This window comes from Dermochelys coriacea, chromosome 15, assembly GCF_009764565.3.
Source record: "Dermochelys coriacea isolate rDerCor1 chromosome 15, rDerCor1.pri.v4, whole genome shotgun sequence".
NCBI classification, from domain to species: domain Eukaryota; kingdom Metazoa; phylum Chordata; order Testudines; family Dermochelyidae; genus Dermochelys; species Dermochelys coriacea.
Genome location: NC_050082.1, coordinates 263,340 through 282,254, shown reverse-complemented (window position 1 = coordinate 282,254; position 18,915 = coordinate 263,340). Strand labels below are relative to the sequence as shown.

The 18,915-nt window shown below is 53.4% G+C and overlaps 2 protein-coding genes across 5 annotated transcripts; one reads left to right on the top strand and one right to left on the bottom strand.

Annotated features, from left to right (window-relative positions):
- The first annotated feature begins 1,424 nt into the window (after nt 1-1,424).
- MTFP1 (mitochondrial fission process 1) lies at nt 1,425-7,812 on the top strand. Of its 4 annotated transcripts, none has more exons than XM_038374032.2 (4): nt 1,425-1,647; nt 3,242-3,369; nt 4,944-5,176; nt 7,137-7,812. In XM_038374032.2, exons 1-4 carry the CDS (start codon nt 1,440-1,442, stop codon nt 7,237-7,239), a joined length of 672 nt encoding a protein of 223 aa, XP_038229960.1. In that variant the 5' UTR covers nt 1,425-1,439; the 3' UTR covers nt 7,240-7,812. The 4 variants fall into 4 exon arrangements, with proteins under 4 accessions (XP_038229960.1, XP_043354071.1, XP_043354072.1 ...); XM_043498136.1 differs by lacking the exon at nt 7,137-7,812 and adding an exon at nt 4,181-4,531 and having other exon boundaries at nt 4,944-5,078; XM_043498137.1 differs by lacking the exon at nt 7,137-7,812 and adding an exon at nt 4,181-4,531 and having other exon boundaries at nt 4,911-5,011.
- Nucleotides 7,813-8,760: 948 nt separating this feature from the next.
- LOC119843970 (zona pellucida sperm-binding protein 3-like) lies at nt 8,761-18,521 on the bottom strand. Its single transcript, XM_038374029.2, has 9 exons — nt 18,405-18,521; nt 15,911-16,048; nt 14,554-14,754; nt 13,120-13,300; nt 12,261-12,372; nt 11,060-11,151; nt 10,340-10,434; nt 9,450-9,530; nt 8,761-9,089 (listed from the first exon to the last, which is right to left on the bottom strand). Exons 1-9 carry the CDS (start codon nt 18,463-18,465, stop codon nt 8,800-8,802), a joined length of 1,251 nt encoding a protein of 416 aa, XP_038229957.1. The 5' UTR covers nt 18,466-18,521; the 3' UTR covers nt 8,761-8,799.
- Nucleotides 18,522-18,915: the final 394 nt, after the last annotated feature.

The window sequence follows — 18,915 nt, the reverse complement described above, 5'->3', positions numbered from 1 at the left end:
CAGGGCCTTGGCTGCCCGGCGGGGGGTGCAGATCAGGGCTTTGGCTGCCCTCCAGGGGGGTACAGATCAGGGTCTTGGCTGTCCGGCGGGGGGTGCATATCAGGGGCTTCGCTGCACGGCTGGGGGGCAGATCAGGGCCTTGGCTGCCCTCCGGGGGGGTGCAGATCAGGGCCTTGGCTGCCCTCTGATGGGTGCAGATCAGGGGCTTGGTGCCCTCCGGGGGATGAAGATCAGGGTCTTGGCTGCCCTCCAGGGGGGTGCAGATCAGGGCCTTGGCTGCCTTCCGGGGGGTGCAGATCAGGGCCTTGGCTGCGCTCCGGGGGGTGCAGATCTGGGCCTTGGCTTCCTTCCGGGGGGGTGCAGATCAGGGCCTTGGCTCCTTTCCGGGGGGGGTGCAGATCAGGTCCTTGGGTGCCCTCCGGGGGTGCAGATCAGGGCCTTTGCTGCTCTCCGAGGGGGTGCAGATCAGGGCTTTGGCTGCCCTCCAGGGGGTGCAGATCAGGGCCTTGGCTGCCCGGCGGGGGGTGCAGATCACAGGCTTCGCTGCTCAGCAGGGGGTGCAGATCAGGGCCTTCGCTGCACGTCTGGGGGGCAGATCAGGGCCTTGGCTCCCTTCCAGGTGGTGCAGATCAGGGCCTTGGCTGCCCTCCGGGGGGATGCAGATCAGGGCCTTGGCTGCCCTCCGGGGGGGTGCAGATCAGGGCCTTGGCTCCCTTCCGGGGGGGTGCAGATCAGGGCCTGGGCTCCCTTCCCGGGGGGTGGAGATCAAGGCCTTTGCTGCCCTCCAGGGGGTGCAGATCAGGGCCTTGGCGGCTCTGGGGGGGGGGGGGGGAGAGATCAGGGCCTTGGCTGCCCTCCGGGCGTGCAGATCTGGACCTTGGCTCCCTTCCGGGGGGTGCAGATCTGGGCCTTTGCTTCCTTCCGGGGGGGTGCAGATCAGGGCCTTGGCTCTCTTCCAGGGGGTGCAGATCAGGGCCTTGGCTGCCCGGCGGGGGGTGCAGATCAGGGCTTTGGCTGCCCTCCAGGGGGGTACAGATCAGGGTCTTGGCTGTCCGGCGGGGGGTGCATATCAGGGGCTTCGCTGCTCAGCAGGGGGTGCAGATCAGGGCCTTCGCTGCACGGCTGGGGGGCAGATCAGGGCCTTGGCTCCCTTCCAGGAGGTGCAGATCAGGGCCTTGGCTGCCCTCCGGGGGGGTGCAGATCAGGGCCTTGGCTGCCCTCTGAGGGGTGCAGATCAGGGGCTTGGTGCCCTCCGGGGGATGAAGATCAGGGGCTTGGTGCCCTCCGGGGGGTGCAGATCAGGGTCTTGGCTGCCCTCCGGGGGGTGCAGATCAGGGCCTGGGCTCCCTTCCCGGGGGTGCAGATCAGGGCCTTGGTGCCCCCGGGTTCCTGTGCGTGGCCGCGGCGGGCGGCTGGAGCGATCCCCGGGCCGGCCCCGGATGCTGGCGGCTCCGGGCGTGCGCGGCGGCCCGGGGCAGGGCGGGCGGAGCCTGGCTCTCATCCGCGCACCACTGGCAGCCCCGCGGCCCGGCCCGAGGGGGCGGGATTCGCTGACCGAGGCCGGCGTGTGGCGGGGTAGCGGCCGCCGCGCCATGGGGCCCCCCGCCGAGACCGATCTCTACCGGGACACGTGGGCGCGCTACCTGGGTGAGTGTGAGCCCGGTCCTGAGCCCCGCCGTGTAACGCGTGTGCACCGCGGGGCACTAGCGCCCTGCTCAGTGACGTGTCTGGAGCAGGATCTGCCGCGGCGGTAGACACCGAGCCGTGTGTGTGTGTGTGTGTGTGTGTGCCCCACATGCGTGGGAAGGGTTGTGTGTACTCCGAGGAGAGAGGCAGCCACACTCCATAGCTAATCCTCCAAGGGTTGGTTGTGAGCCTGATTTTTCAGCCTGTTATTGTGGTGTGTGTGTGTTGCTGTGTAACCACAAACCGGTTTTCATAGATCAATATAGTGTGTGTGTGTGGTGTTGTACAGCCAGACACTGATTCACAGAGATCAGTGTGTAGTGTGTGTGGCTGTGCAATTCCTGCACAGCATATGCCGGCACCCATGCGCTCCATTTCCCCCTGCGATGGTTGCGTCGCGGCGAAGGGAGCCATGTCCCATGCCATGCTGTGAGCAATTGGCTTCTTTGAGTCCCTGGGTCAAATGAGTCCCTGTGGCCAGGCACCCTATGGGATCTTCCCAGTGATGAGCTGCCGAAAGCTGAAGAACCGGGTCCTTCACTCGCTCCGGGTCTTCGGTGGCACTGGAGGACCTGCCGCTGAAGTGCCGCCAAAGACCCGGACTGCCGCCCGTTGAGTAAAAATGAAAAAGGGATTCTCAGGGGAGCCTCCCCAGCTGAGAGCTCGGGTGGGCCAGACAGGACGGCCCCACGGGCAGAATGTGGCCCGCAGGCCGGAGTTTGCCCAGCCTTTAACAACCGGTGCTAAACCGGCTTCAGAATTTAACAACCGGCTTCAGCTCACCACTGAATCTTCCCGCTGGGGCTGGCTTTCTGGCTGACAGAAGAATGGCCCCCACCTGCCGAGGGCAGCTCTCACCAAGTGATGGGCTGCTGGAGGGCGATGCAGGGAACAAAGGGCACACTCAAGGTGACCTTCCTGCCCATCAGCCCCAGGCTCGTGAGGCCTCTGCGAGGGCTCAGTGATTCCTCCCTCCAGAGGCGCCTGGCACAGCCTGCAGGTATCGGAGGCACCAGGGCTAAAAATAACCCTGGAAGCATTGCTGACAGCCCAGGGCACGCTGAGAAGCAGACTGCTCGGAAACTCCGTGTGGTGCGTCCGCGAGCGAGCCCTGGAGAGCCACAGAGTAGTGCAGCAGAGGGCAAGCTTTGCCCACACTGCCCTGCCCCATGCCTCAGCTCTGCTGAGGAGGCACCCAGGGCCTGTTCTCTCCTGGGCCGGCGCCTCCTGCAGAATTTACATGTGCAGTTCCCAGCCTCCTGATCCCACAGGTGACCTGATGCAGAATTGTCTGTTCAGTCTGCAGAGGGCCTGATGCTCTCTGAGAGGCGTGAGCTACCCACTGGCTGCAGAGAGCTGCCAGGCTGAAGCCTAGTGCTGATGCTTGAATGACAACACTGGGGCTGCTGATCATTGAGCTACTGCGGTGTTGTGGGTGGAGCTTGGGTAGGGTCCCAATGTTTTTTTGTTTTAACTCCTCTCTGGCCTGTGCCTTAGCCTCTTCTGTAACTAAACCCTCCCCCGCTGGTCCCTCTGACCTTGCCCTTTCTTAAAGGCTATGCCAATGAAATTGGAGAGTCCTTCAGAGCCATTGTGCCCATCTCGCTGGTCTGGGCAAGCTACGGTGTGGCTACCACATATGTGACAGCTGACGCGATTGATAAGGGAAAGAAGGCAGCTGTTGTAAGTGTCCTGGAGCTCTCAAACCCTTCTGTTCCTGTACCCCAGAGCTGTTTGTCTCCTGGACCCCTGGGATTGCCTGTGTGTGTGTGTCCTAAATCCCATAGAGGGGCCAGAACAAGATCCTATCACTTAGACCCTGGTCAGGTCCTGTGCCAGGGGGGAGGGCAGGCTAGGGTGGGTCTCCCTGTCAGGCCTTTGACCTTCCATGGGGCAAGGGCTCTCTTCTCCTGCTGACAAAATGGGCAGCCTGGCCAAGTTCTCTCATCTGCTAACTCCACGCTCCCTCTCATTCCTGCCCAGATCCTGTCTACTGGGCCAGTCCTGCTCATGCACCAAAAGTCTGCTTCTGCCTCTGAGCCCCACCTTTTCACAGACAAAGTCAGTCTGGCACACCTCCACTGCACAGCTGTCTGCGCTGAGGCCCTATCTTCCTCTCCCGCTCCACCTGCAATAGACGTCAGACTCCATAGATTGAAGTTCCTGGGCATGTTTTGATTCATGGTGTCAACTCAGGATTTGTAGTGTCCTGCATCTCCATTCTGTGAAATTCACCTGCCTTTTCCTTTCAGTTCTTTCTCACTCACCTCCTTGGGTAGGACAGTGGACCATAAGAATTCCCCTGCAGGAAGAGACTTGTGGTCCTTCTAGTGCAGTATCCCATGTCCCTGACACTCTGGAAGAGACCCCTGAGCTCTCCAGTCCAGAGCCCTGTATCTGACATTGGCCAGTGCCAGATGTGTCATAACTGTACAATATGCTGGGCTGGGGGATCATTCCTGAGCCCACCGTCTGCAAAAGCATTTGGGTTTAGGGCATGCCAGGAGCTGGCAGCAAATCCAGGAGCCAGAGAGGCCAACTACAGCACTTCCAGGAGTGTGGAAGAGGATGCTTTGACCCCTGCTACCGTGCTGGAGACAGGGGGCAGAGCCTGCTAGCACTGACCCACCATCCAATGGTAGCTAGAGAGCAGGGAGCCATGTGCCATGGTCTGGGTGAGCGGGCCAGGGGAGGCCCTGGCTCCCCATCAGACACAGCAGTGACTTGGCAGCTTCCTTGCTGTGTGTCGGCTGCGCTGCCCAGCAGTGCCAAGCTGAGCTCTGTGGTGTGTTCCTGATTGGTGGTACCACCCTGCACACACCAGGGCAGCACCTTCCCTGCTCAGGTGAGCTAATGCACCCACTCAGACGCGTACAAACACACCCAGACCTGCACATCTGTGCACTCATGCACGGATCTTATAGCCCCAACCTGCACATGCACGCGTATGCACGTGCACACCCACAAATCCACAGAGACCTGTACACCCCCTACCTGCACACCCTCCTGTATGCATGTGCGCTCAGATACACACACACACACACAAAGCCCATAACGAATGTGTCTTCTCTGCTTGCCTTCTGCTGTGGTCCATTCCTCTCTGCACCATTTCCCCCAACCCATACTGAACCCTGTATGTAACCCCCCTCTTCCACATCAGTGGTACATTCCTCTCTGTACACCCCCTCCCATCCATAACCTGCTGTTCTGCCCCTCTCCTCCAGTACTCTCCATGCTCTATTTGCTGTACCCATCAGGCACATGAATATGATGCGGGGAAGACGACGCGGGTGGTTGTGGCTGTGGTGGATACGTTTGTGTGGCAGGCGCTGGCCTCCGTAGCCATCCCTGGCTTCACCATTAACCGCATCTGTGCTGCCTCCCTTTACCTCCTGGGCACCATGACCCACTGGCCCCTCCCCATCAGGAATTGGATGACCACAGCCATCGGCCTCTCAGCCATTCCCATCATCATCAAGCCCATTGACAGGTAAGGGCTGGCCTGGCTTCCCTGGCATGCCAAGGTTTAACACTGGGGAGGCAGGATCATAGCTAAGCACCTGGGGCCCAGGACTCTGGGCAAGAGTCCAGAGGCTTGTGATGCCCTGGGGGCGGGGAAGGTGATGGTACAGGGGGCAGTGTACACTACTTGCATAGAGAGGCATGGTGTTAAAGCAGAGGACTAGGAATCAAGACTCCTCACTCCGCTATTGACTCATGGTATGGCCTTGGGCAAGTCACGGTGCCGCTCTGTGTCTTGTTTTCCCTGTCTCTATCAGCAGTAGCTACAGTGCTTGCCATTAAAAATGCAGCATTTGCCAGTAGTGCTCTGTCTTAGGGATACCAGTGATCCTTGTAAGCCCCTGCACCTTGACCCCGCTGCCTGGCAAGAGCACTGGGGAGGGAGGAGCCCCCATGCTCCAACTCCATTTCCCCAGGTGGAGTGCCGGGGGGAAACTGCAGGTGGAAGGGGTGGGGAAAGGCCCCACTTGCTCTGGCCCAGGGCCCCACAAACCCCTAATCTTAGTGGAGCAACGCTTGAGTGTCTTTGGATCGAGGCTGTAGGCACCCAACTCTTGCTGAAAGTCCCCTCATGCCCCAGGCCCTCTGGCAAGCATAGCCTGTGTGTTCATTGTCAAGCAGCTCAGAGGGAGCTAGCACTGGGGAATTTGTGCATGTACCCTGGCTGCACCATTGCCCTGCACCAGCATGGTGTCACCTTCTCCTGGCATAGCTGCTATTGAACACCTGGCCGAGCACAGCGCTAGCTCACAACTAACCCTGCCCATTGCTTCAAGGAGTCTTGACCACAGGAAGACTGCAGGGGAGCATGGCAAATACCAGCCTGGGGCTGATGACAAGATTCTGTGCGCACTAGGAAATTCTGACACTGAAAAATGACCCGTAAGCCACCAAGCAAAGGCCAGTGTAGGCCTGGGAAGCTGAAGTGGATTGGTTCACATGGGGCCTCAGTCCTCAGTGGTGCCTGACAGTAGGGGGTGGTGCATGAAACTTGTCCGGCCATCCCACATGGTGCTGCTCTTTGCTTTCACCTGTCACCCACTCTGTATTACCACACATCATGAGTCAGCCCCTGCCCCAAGCATGGCTTTTTTTTTTTTTTTTTTTTTTTTTTTTTAAAAAGACACCCCCCCAAAGCCACGTTGGTTTTGGTTGGCTGCTAGCATCCTGGCTGTTCAGGGTCATAGCTCCAAGCTTTACTCCACCCCCTCCAGGGAATAGAACCTTAGTTTCCATTTTAAAAAGTGAGGTTCTCCTGCTCAGACAACTTGAAGAGCTGCAAGCACTAGCTGCACTTATGTGTGCTAAGCATCCCCTGTACCACAAGGGCTATAAAAATAGCTGGAAATTAAGAGCAACCCTCTGGCTGCCTCTAACAGGGGCTGCTGTGTGCAAGAAGAAAAGGAGTACTTGTGGCACCTTCGAGACTAACAAAATCATCAGAGCAGCTACATAAGCTTTCGTGAGCTACAGCTCACTTCATCGGATGCATCCGATGAAGTGAGCTGTAGCTCACAAAAGCTTATGCTCTAATAAATTTTAGTCTCTAAGGTGCCACAAGTAGTCCTTTTCTTTTTGTGAATACAGACTAACATGGCTGCTACTCTGAAACCTGGGTGCAAGAAGAAACAGGCAGCTGGTATCAAAGAGCAGGTGGCTGGGCAGCGCATCCATCAAGGGATTTAACAGCTAGGAGGAGAAAGAAAATCAAAGGAGACCTTGTGGTTAACCCTTTCACGAAGGGCCCAACACTGATCACATTAGAGATGGATACAAATGCTTTCCAAGTAATGCCTCGCTGTGAGCTAGTGCTCTGGGGCTGTTTGCTAGGAGATGGGGCCCAGCAGACGGAATGAAGGGATATGCAAAGGGCACAATGGAGCATGAAAACACCTGTTTGAAGTAACTTCAGCCTCCCCTCTCTGCAGGTCAGTGGATTTCCTGATGGACTCCAGCCTTCGCAAACTCTATGGTGCAGAAGAGAAACATCCCTCTTCTTCCAAGGCAGCCCCCCCGCCCCCTCATGGCTGAAGTGGAGCAGGGGGGAGAACTCCTCTCACCCACCCAGGTCCACACCTCACAACTGACTACTGTATTAGAGTAATTTTCTGCTGTTATGCCAACTTACTGTGACATCAGGACAGCAGAACAAGTGGGCTGGGCAGTCCTGCCCCAGTGCAGGCGCACCTCTGCTTCAGAGGCATTAGCACCAGGCCTGAATTACCAGGAGCTGGTTGTCCTACCCAAATGCTGGAAGCCCAGCTCCTCTGGCAGTGTGGGATTTCAGGGTTGTTTTTGGTCCTTTGTGGCCTGATTCAGGGAGTATTGGGGGGAGGGGGAGGAGAAGAGGAATTGCTACCAAAACCCCAATGGTATTAATACAGGCTAGGCTGGGAGAGGCTCTAAGTTACAAAGCCATGGGACAGGTTAGGTTTGGCCTATTGAGAGATCTGTATTTACTGTCAAAAACCCTGTTCTGGGGGTTAATTGTACTAACTCACATTCATCTAGCTGGCTCCAGTTCCTGCTGTTTGACTAGTCAGGTTCCCCCTGTAAGACAACTCTGCAATTCCCTCTCCTCAGAATAAACCCCTTTAACCTGAATTCACTCCAGTTCCATGTGATATTGAAGTAGCTGGTTAAGGCTCCCTCTGCTTTAGTGCAAGGACAATCTTAATAGCTATGATATGCTGGCACAAAGAAGCCAGGAGGTTTGTCTCTCCCTTCCTCTAAGCCTCACAGAAGCAGAGACAATGCAATATACAGACACCAGAAAACACAGGATTTGGGTGGTAACCACTGTAGTGCCCCAGCCTGCAGCATGAGCCTCAGAGCATTGACCCTGACCTTTAGCACAGCTTTGGTTGACTGTTCAGCCTGTTTTCAGAGACTTAACTGCTGCCTTGAGATGATTTCCCCCACCACCACTCCAGCTCTATTTTCTGAGTCCTTTGCTACTGGCAAGTTCCCCTGGTTACAGGTCAGCTGAAGGCAGAGATTGGTGATGTGTAGAGGTGTGAAGTGCACTTGCATTTCAGGACATAGGTACTTGCACCAGTTATTTCTGAGCTTCACACAGCCCTGATTCCTTGGCTTTTGAGTCCTCCCACCACCCTCATTTGTCAGCTGTCACTCACACTGGATGGTCAATTCCTGAGCTTAGAGGCAGCCAGAAAGGCATCAGCCACAGCTTGGGTTTTTGTTCATTTTTCTTAAGTGATCAAGTATCAAGTTGGGGGTGGATAGGAACTGCTGCATTGCAAAGTGGGACTCTTCCAGCTGCCATGGCTGCTCACTAATTGGAATGCTTGGAGCTAGGAGTTGCCACACAGTCTTAACCTAGGGGTCTCTAGACCAAGCAGCTGCATACCACCATCCCACCCCCAGAGTATCTGGACCTGTTGGCGGAGAAAACTAGGAAACCCAAGGCTCATTCCAGCAAGGAAGATCCAGATCATCATGGAGGGCAGAGTCAGTCTCATCTCTACCTGCCCCTCCCCACCATGGGGGCTTGGAGACCTCAGCAGAGGGAAGACAGACAAGAGATGAACATTAGAGAAATAGAGTATTTATTGTAGCTTGAAGGGCTAGTTATTCCTTCTCTGATGCATCTGTATTCAAGTTGTAGTCTATGCTGGATTCTCTCTGATCCTTCTGTGTCTCTTCAGCTGTCACAAGGGCACTCACCACAGTCTGCAGCTCTGTATGGTAGGGGTACTCCTTCCTCTTCCTCAGCAGCCTTTGCCCTTTGCTGCTCTGGTATGACCAGAACAAGGCCAGAGCCAGAGCTAAGAGGCCTCCTACAAAGAGGGCTCCCACTAGACAGCTACCCACAAAAGCAACACCCACCAGCAGAAGCTTCTTCAGGGTGCGGCATCGTTCTAGGGGACAGAGACATTCAGGGGTTGAGTCCAGATCAAGTGGACCAAAGAAAAATATAACCCCAGGAGAAGCCAGTCTCCTAAGAGCCCTGCATTTGTGTATTGGCTCCCAGTGCCTAGCCATTCATTAGATGCGACCTACAGAGAAATACCCAGAACCGCTGTTACAAGCGGTGCCATCTGGGAGCTACAGAACCAAATACTGCCTTCTTACTCAGCAGAGACCAGTGCCATCAGAGCTTTTACCATTAGTCTTAGACTCAGGGTCCTTCCATCTCTACAACATCTGGAAATGGCTAAGTTACTCATTCCCACTTCCCTCCCAGTACAACGAGTTTGGCTGGTCTCATTCACACCTACCTTCATACCATGGAGCCTCTTCCTTGTGCACTGTCAAGGGGCCAGCTACCTTTCTGTGGAGCATTCCTTCACCTACAAACTCTGGAGGAAAAACAGGTCTTTGGGCAACCCAGTCTGAGCATGGCTAGTCGCTTTACTACAGAGGCAGCCGAGCACAGCCATGGAGATCTATGGGATGGCTACAGCTGCCTTCATTCCACAAGGAGATGGAGGCTACAGGTACAAGCTAGTCACCCCAGGCTGCATCACCATATTGAGGGGGTTTTGGCTAATAGAGTAGGAGTTATTGTGCGAGAGGGTTCAATACCCACCTCAGGTGCCTTAGCTTAATTTGATTTGCAAGGTAGCTTGACAACAACCTGTAGCACCCCCCCCCCCCATTATTGTGCTGCATATGATGGAGTGGAGGCTGCCCACATTCTGTTTGTGTCCTCACCAGAGCAGAGAGATGGTTGTGACCAGCTCCTGTTGGATAGCTAGACTTTCCCCCTGCTCACGATGTATTGAGGGCCAATCACAGAAGAGGGCCAGTCAAGATCACATTTCCTCAATGTTGCCCCATTCTTGTTGGCTGCGTTATTGACCTCACAACCACTCAAGTCCAATGGAGAGCCCAATGCTAACTGACCACAGCAGAGTGGATGATACCAGGAACCCAGTAGCCGTCCCACTGTGGACAGTGGAAGCACCTCTTACGGCATTGCTGCCAGGTCCTGCCTGCAGTCTGCTGAGACAGCCCCAGCAGAGAACATCTGTTTCTCTGCAGCCAAGAGAGAGTGACTGCACCCCAGCCTCCCCACATTCTGTTTGGGGAACACTCAGTCGGCCATACAATCTGGCTGCACAGTATCAAGCATGCAGAGAAGAAAATGGACACAGGGTCCTGGTACCTCTTAGTTCTCCTGGAGGAGTGGGGTCAGCAGGGCAGTGGCTGTCACAGCAGCTACACTTTAAGTTCTGGGAAGGGTCCTCGAGGTTCTGCCAGCTGGAGATAGAGAGAGGAAGGAGTCACTGGGCAGCAGTCCCTGCACAGCACATCTGGGATCAGGAGTGGTCCTACAGGGAGGGTACCCCATATAGCCCCACAAGCAGGCACTTTGAGGACAGGCCAGCTCCACACCATTATAGCCTTGGCTTCACCGCAGAGGCTGCCAGTTGGTGACAGCTGTGATGGCTATTTCCATGTGGCAGCTTGCCCACTAGAACTGAATGGAAACCCACTGCTTCACATAGGCCACTCAACCATCAAATGGTCACTACTGATCAGAGCTGGATTCAAACCAGCTTCCTGGAGGTACCCTCCCAGCAGGGTGTTATGTTGGCCAGGGGTCTCATTTAAGCCAGGTGGCCACATTCAAGCCATTGGTGGCTCAAATTTAGTCACATGCCCTCCCCAAACATAGCCCAGAGAGCCTTCTCCAGGCACTGTTTGATAGATGTTCTGGAGTGGCATCTTGTTTGTGCTCAGATGTGAAAAAGCACTTCCCCAGATGCAACTGTTGCAACAGCCCTGCTAGCTGTTTCTTATATGGGAGAGCCCCACTAGTCCCAGTGTTATGGGGCGTTTTGGTTACAGCCCCCAGAAATGCACTGAGAATGGCTGAGCAGACCTGAAGGAGGTACTGTTGTAATAGCAGGACTTCTTCCCCAGGTTTGTGAGGCTCTCCTGACCCCATGCAGTCAGCAGGCAGTGAATGTAGATCTGAAAGAGACAACTTGTGCTCAGAGCAAACCTTAAGCTCCCACCCCAGATTGACCAGCAGCACCTGGGGTATGAGTTTACATGCAGGCTAGACTGCCAAGGGATTAAGCTAAAGGTCATGGTCAGAGCAGCCAGGGGAAACCCTTGGGCCAAGCCTCATCTTGGATGAAGCCTGCACTGACTGAAAATTAGATTTGATGCCTTAAGTTTGGAGGGAGCCTGGCAGGTGTTCAGAAGCAGACAAGATGGTGGGCTTGCCCACTGCCATGCAACTGCCATACATGGAGCCTTCCCACTCCAGGCAGGCCCAGAACCACTGGGGAACAGAGGTGAAGCTAGTGCACAAATGAGGGCCCAGGAAGAGTTGGCTGTCTGGAGAGACAGTACATAGGGAGCACACAGCTGAATGATCCTGAGGACTGAGCCAAGCACAAGCCTCTCTTCTGAGCTATTTGCTGTACATGCTTGTGTTGAGATGGGGTAAGGGGCAGCCAGCTCAGCCAGCCTGGTTACTGCACACATTCCAGGACAGACATCTCCCTGAAAGCCCCAGCTACATTGCTGGAGATGCAAGCTAGTGCCCATGAGCTCCCCTTGCAGTGCATCTTAGCCTGGGCAATAGGGCAGGACATAGCACTGACTTCCTAGATCAGTCTTGCATGGCAAGGATAACCCCCTGGTTCCAGCCAGGAAGATTCAGGGGCAGTTAAAGCACCCAGCTAACAGAGGAGACTTTGGGATCCTTGTAGGAGGATCTGGATTCCAGTTAAGGTGGCTTTCACCAAGCAGTTCCTGCTTTTCTGGCTTAGCCGGGAGGGGCAGGTAGAGTCTCTCATAGGGCATCATCTGTTCAGAATTAGGACTCTGAAGCAGGACAGGCAATTGCTGCCGAATGCCTTGCCCAGGCTGCAAGGGCCAAGCAGGTCCACTCAGTCGCTTCAGGGAGCTTGTTAAAGACTCCCAAGTCTGCTTCTTAGTTGGCAGCATCTGAGGAGGCAGGTGCTTTCCTTCATCAGCCTCAGCTGAGCCCAGCTGCCCCTTTCAGCCACTAGCAGAACAATGCCCGAGGGCACAGCCAGTCACACTCCCCACCCATAGTGGGGCCTCACCTTTTCCTCTGGTTCACCAGCCAGCATGAAAGCCTGGATGGCAAACTGCAAGGCAGAATCCTCCGGCCGACGCCAGATCGCAACGTCTCCAGACTCCCCCCCATGCAGACACCTGGGGGAGACAAGGGAGCCAGCCAGGGATGCCTTGAGCCCAGGGTCACAGCCTCCAGAAGGGGGAAGGGATCAGAGGAAGTGCCCTCCCCAGCAGTGATGTGTAGTGGGTGCAGACTGAGCAAGGGTTGTCTGTTACTGACCAGGCTGCCATTCTTCCCATTGACTTTTCCTGGGCTGTGCCCACCACCTTTGTATTGGGGAGCCTAGGACGAGACTCCCTCAAGTTTATGCATTGGAGTTACATGTTCCCCTGCTAGAGCAAGGGATCCACACCCCCCTACATCCGAGAGAGTAAACAGGGATGACTGATTTCAGAGTAGCAGCCGTGTTAGTCTGTATTTGCAAAAAAGAAGAGGAGAACTTGTGGCACCTTAGAGACTAACAAATTTGAGCACAAGCTTTCATGAGCTACAGCTCACAGGGTTTAATATAGGAACCAGCTGAGGGTCAAAGAGCACCTGCTCCCCTCACCCCCTTCCTGCTGTATTTTTGCTCCAGGGAAGTGCTGATATCCAGTCTAGGGTGACCAGATCTCAGGACTGTCCCTATAAAATTGGGACAGTCCTGATTTTTGGGTCTCTTATATAGGCTATTACCCTCACCCCAATTTCACATTTCCTAATCCAGACAGCAGGATAGATTGCATGTCCATGTGTTGGGAGTGAGACCCCACACCTGAGGGCATGCAGAACAAGTCCAAGCATCTCCTCAGTCTCTAATCTCCCCACCCTTTGCCCCCACTGACCCATGGTTGTTCACAATCACATAGATCCTCCTGGAATGGTTCGGGTGCTTTGCATGGGTCCCATAGCACTCATCCACATAGATCCTTGGGGAGACACCTGCACTGGATTCCACTCTGGCCTCAACATGGATGGGAGAGCCAGGGTTGTATGTTGGAGGCTCTGCCATCACACTGAAGTCTTCTGGGGGGAGAAGAGGATAGGTTACATGTACCAATGTCTTGTACTATCCTAATTTCATCTGGAGCACCTCTGAAGAGGTGGGCTTGTCTCATCCACCCAGTGACAGAGGGAGTGCCCCCAAGGGCTGAGTACACATTCTTCCCAGCATCCAGGGAGGTCATGGGATGGAGAAAGTCTGTATCAGGTCTTTGCACCCAGGAACAGCGAGCCATAGTGTTAACTAGGACTGCCTCTACTCTCCAGAAGGGTCAAACCAGCAACTGCTCTTTCCTGGTTTCTTCAGCCCAGAAAAGGAGCAAGTGGTCAAGGGGCTGGATGAAGGCCACCTAGCCCTTGAGCTCATTTCCAATCCAGTTCAGATTGATTGAAACTAAGAGCTATTGCTTCCCAGGAGCCTATGGCTGGAGTCTGAGGTGTCAGAAGTTCAACTCTGTGGTAAATGTTAAGATTGAGACCTACTCAGACTTGTGCTCCAATGACAGGGGTCCCTCCCAATAAGCCACCAGCTAGTCTCCAGAAAGCATTATGGGACAATAGAGGAGTAGAGAACAAGCTACCCACTCACATGGTGGAGCATACAAACAGTTCAGGGAAGGTACTGAATGTCCCAGCTAGACAGAGGCCAGGCTAGAGGCTATTCTAATCCAGGAATTCTGTTGTTGCAGCTTCACAAGACTCCCATTTATGAAGCCCTCTGCTGAAGAGAGCCCCATATGCTGGCCCTTGTATATGCCACCCCAGGTATTTAATCCCAGTCATTAGGTTCATTCAGCTAGGTGTTGGAGCCAGTGTGTGTTGAGCCAGCAGAGGTTCAGCACTATAGAGCTGATCCACCCTTGGACTCGGTCAGAAGATGGCAGTTCCCCATGCTCAAGGTGAAAAAAGTGGTGCTAAGCCACACTTCCAACATCTCTCGCAGGAAGTGCCTTTGCTTTCTCAGCACACAAAGCCCTGTAAGTGGGGCAGTCCAGGAAAGGATGGGGGGGGCGGGAAATACATCAATGGTCACCACTGACGAGATGAGCCCAAGATGCCTGTAGGTGCATGTTAATCCAGGAGCATGTTAACCAGATATCCATGGATTGTTACCCTAGAGACAACTCATACTGGCGCCTAGGCAGCAGGACGAGTGTTTACCAGGGTTGGTTTTGTACATGGGGTGGGGAGGACAAAACAGAACAGAACATTGAGAAGGCAGAATGCTGAATCTCTTACACATGGCAACCTCACCAAGGTCTGTAGGAAGGTCTCACCGTTCAGGATCCTTAGGGTGAAGTTCATCTTTGCAGACTTTATGAAGTGGCCACCTTGCAGGAACTGGACATGAGCTGGTGTTCTAGCTGAGAGATGGCCAGCCACTGGGGTACCAGAGGGGGCTGAAGCAGCAGGCGCCATTGTGGACACTGTACTGTTAGAGGAATCATCCCAGAATGGGGACACTAGATCTTTGGCAGCTATGAGAGAAGAATTGAGAAACTAGACTTGAATCTACATTGAACAGCATCTGTAGGAACATAGAAAGTGTCAGACTGGATCAGACCAATTGGACACTGTTGGGGATAGAACTGCTGGAGAGACTTTAGAGGAATACGTCAGTAGGCTGCCCATGGGGGGGGGGGGAATCTATCATTAAACACTCACCCCCATTGCAAAGTTTCGTTTATGCCTGGATTTATTTAAACCTCAACACAGAAATGTTCTTGCTAGCCACAGAGCATCTTAGTCTGGCAGAGTTCTTCACCTTGATGCATTTCAGTGGCATTGAGTTCCACAAACTTAAGTCTTGTCAGTTTTAAATTTGCTGCATCCCAATTTCACTGGTGTTCATTTGTTCTAGGAATGCAAGAACGGGTGAGTAGGAGCATCTTGTCTACTTTCTATCCCATTCTTTAGACTGGAGACTTTCATCAGGCCCTCTGATTCGTTGATGCACCATGCAGGCACCTCTCAGCCCTCCTCCTGCAGCATTCACCAGCCTAACTATGGCCACAGAACTGGCCAAGTGGGACCTCCACCACTACAGAGGGACCTACTAAAATAGGTTCAGCAGAAAACCTATGGAGGGACCAACCCGAGACCTGCAGCACTATAAGAGAGGGACCATTAAACATACATAGGTTTTGAGGTAGCTGGTCTTTCCTCCCATGAAGAGGGTAGGACCTGCCTTTGGATCATTCTGGAGGGAGGGGTTGGATAGTAATTAAGAGGGCTAGTGACTAGCTCCCAGAAGGGAGGGGACAAGAGCCCCCAAATGGTTCATCCTTCAGAAAGTCATCCATAGGATGGGGTGAAGGAAATATGGCCCTACAAACATGTAGCCAACTTCTGCACTCAGGGGACTGCCTGGCTAGGTTGCCACCTTCAGGTCAGTGGTATGTTGCTGAGTAGCAGCCCACCAAGCCACAGGCAAGCCCTCCCTAACCTAATAAGGGGATAGCAATGATGCAGGGTTCAGAGCAGGGTGAGGAATAGAGAATGAGCTCCACAGAGTTTCAAGGATGCTGCTGCAGATGTGCTGAGGGCCTAACCCAAGATGGAAGTAGCTAGTATAAGCTCATGGGCTTTTGCAGGGCTTGGCCTGCCTGACCCAGGAGGCCAAGGGTTTCTCACCATTCAGGACTTTATGGAAGAAGCTCATCTTTGCAGACTGCACCGTTGTGGTGTCTTGCCGATTGTGACCTGTGACGATAGCTGCTGCAGTTGGGTGCAAGGAACCATTCCATTGGGTGGGAACTAGCTCCGGGACAACTAGAGAAGGAAACCTTTGATTATTGCCAACTCAGTCTGGGTTAGCTGCTATGCTTAGAGTCTTGCACCTCCACTCAGTTCACAAGCCAGGCACCCAGCTAGCCTTCAGTTTCCTCAGCGTGGAGAAAGATGGTAAATGGAGCCCTTAAAAGTTCTGATTCTTAAGATACAAGGAACAAAGCAGGGAATTTGTTCCTTTAAACCCAAAGTTATCACATGGTAGGGGGCTAGTTAAAGAAAAACCCCAGCTATGCTGAGGAAGCAGGACCCAGTAAGGAGGACAGACCCCAAGAGACAAACTCATACAGGTTGAGAACTTCCTTCAGAGGAGGGAACATCCAGGCAGAGAGGGAGCATCCAGACTGGGGTGCAGACAGTTATACAGTGAGTGAAGTATTACCACTCCCCAGCCCAGGGCTTAGAAGTGGGGGACAGATAAGGGGGGCAGAGGCAGATCTCTCCCCTCTTGTGGCCTACATATGAGGTCAGTGGATGCTCCAGCTCCTAGGCATCAGGTGTCCACATTCCCCAGCTGGCATCATTGTTATCAGTCACAGCAGGAACTGAAGGGAACATGGAGTGGGTAAAGTCCAATGTTGCCAATGCTGCATTTCTAAGAGAATCTCACAGCATTTGGTGGTTTTCTTAAAGCCCCAGCTCCTGTAATCATGTGAGTGTGGGGAGTCTCAGCTTTCATTTAATAGTGAGTTTCTAATTTTATAGTATAGAAGAGCTTGAAAGTGACTTGAGTGCACCCTAAAGGCTCAGAAACCAGAAGTAAATAGAGCTTTATTAAGACACACATGGCATTCTCTATAAAAACAATGATTTGAAAGCTTGGGGTTGGCAATACCAAGAATCTGATTCTCTCTCCCCCCCACCCCATCCCCCCCAAAAAATCCTCACACAGGGCTTGGGGACATGAGCTAGAGGTAGCAGATGAGGGAATCAGAGCTAGAGTCCATTTTAGCCTCCAGGGCTGAGAGGCACCTTTCTCCTGCATTAAGCTCCAACATAGCATTTCAGTCTACAGCTTGCTCCCTAGACACTAAACACGCCCATTTTCCTTGGGCACATAGTTTTCATTAGCCCAATGATCGGCTAGCAATTTAGTCTAGTGCCAGAGGCAGAGGACACCACAACAGTTCCTAGCCTGCTCAAGGGTAATAAAAGCCCTAACTTTTTGCTGTCCACTCCTCCCTCAACACCTGGTTACAAAAAACCCTCATAGATCAGCTGTGACTCCTTTAGGCAGGTTTCTGTGGCTTTCTGCTTCTCTTCACTGCATGATGCACTGGAGGCAAAGGTGCTGCCACAGGGGAATGGTGGAAGATCAAGTGGAAGCGAGTCAAGATTGAATGTCTAAGAAGTTATGCTATAGCTCAGAGAAGTGGGGTTTTTTTTGGGGGGGGGGCACCACACAGAGGAGAAAGGAGTGTTTAACCTTTGTTATGCAAGTGGTCAGACTAGAGGCTCTTAATGGTTCCTTCTGGCCTTAAGTTCCATGAAATGCAGCAAGAGCAGGCTGGACTTTTGGTGGAACTGTGCCTTTGTTACAAAAAAGAGGAGACATGCCAATCTCTAGACAGCTTCCTCTCACATGGAAAGGAACGTCAGCCAGTGACCAGAGCTAGAGAGCAAGCTGTATATCCACACCACATATGCACCCCAGTGAGCTAACCACTAGAAGATTTCAGGGCAACACTACTTTGTTCCTTAGAATGATCACACTCACATCTAAAACAAGTTTCAGACTAGCAGCTGTGTTAGTCTGTATTCACAAAAAGAAAAGGAGTACTTGTGGCACCTTAGAGACTAACAAATTTATTAATGCTCAAATAAATTTGTTAGTCTAAGGTGCCACAAGTATCCAAAACAAGGAAAGCAGTCTGCTTTGTCTCTTCAAGGCAGAGACCCATAACATGAAGGGCACAACCTTCCCCACAGCAGGCTACTACTAGGCCCATATCATCTTCCCCACAGAGCCCCATAGTCTGCAAGCAGGACCAGGAAAAACCCCATGCCGTTTAAAGTGATGGCTTACCATTTTAATACCCTACATGTCTCAGTTAAGCAGACACCCTAGAAAGACTAGCCTAATCTAAGGCATCAGATACCATCTTACCCAGCACACAGGAGTGCCCAAGCCTCCCAGTAGAGAGGGCAAGAGGCCCTAAATAGTAGGATTGCTAAGCAAAGATGTTACAGGGTAAGAAATCCACCAGCTATTCTCCTGATCACAAGAACCCTGCTTTAGAAAACAAAAGACAGTAAGCAGAACACCCAGCACAGCAATAAGACAGCATAACAGCCCACACCATTGTTATTATCTCAGTAGCTCTAAGTCTCAGATTACCTGGCACCCCAAACACTGCTACACACACAGCAGTAACCAGGACCACCCTCCAAGGAGCCATCCTGGGAAAGAAAAGATTCAGAGTGCTACCTCCCTAGCCCCTGTAAATAGGCCCTGCAGCGGGTGCTCTGAAAGCGAACAAGCCCCACCTGAGTGAGCTTCAGCCCAAGAGCTCTGCCTCCTCATTGGGCAGTTCACCTCGATAACCACCTGGATTGGGGGAGGGGGAAATCAGTGCCAAAGCAAAAGCTCATAGAGATTCCCTGGACACACCTGGATCAGCTTCATCCTTCACCTAGAATTGGGTCGCCTCCAGTCCCACCGATTGGGGGAGGGGAATCACAGCCCATGTGGATTTAAGCACATAGTAAAAGTGCTGAGTGGAGACTCCTTATTCGTTAGCTGACAAGTGCTTAATATCAGTGCTGGGAGCCGTGCTAAAGGTTCAGGGGTTCTGCCCAGCCCAAGCATCTAACATGTCCAGTGTTTTCTGACCCTCGGCTGTGAAAAG

Excerpts from the sequence above, each read along its gene's own strand:
- MTFP1 (XM_038374032.2), top strand. The coding sequence starts at position 1,440 with ATGCTGGCGGCTCCGGGCGTGCGCGGCGGCCCGGGGCAGGGCGGGCGG. Across the intron at positions 1,648-3,241 it reads CACGTGGGCGCGCTACCTGG|GCTATGCCAATGAAATTGGA; the intron begins GTGAGTGTGAGC and ends CCTTTCTTAAAG. Across the intron at positions 3,370-4,943 it reads AGGGAAAGAAGGCAGCTGTT|GCACATGAATATGATGCGGG; the intron begins GTAAGTGTCCTG and ends TGTACCCATCAG.
- LOC119843970 (XM_038374029.2), bottom strand. The coding sequence starts at position 18,465 with ATGGCTCCTTGGAGGGTGGTCCTGGTTACTGCTGTGTGTGTAGCAGTG. Across the intron at positions 16,049-18,404 it reads AGCAGTGTTTGGGGTGCCAG|TTGTCCCGGAGCTAGTTCCC; the intron begins GTAATCTGAGAC and ends TTCCTTCTCTAG. Across the intron at positions 10,435-11,059 it reads TACAACAGTACCTCCTTCAG|CTGGCAGAACCTCGAGGACC; the intron begins GTCTGCTCAGCC and ends CTCTATCTCCAG.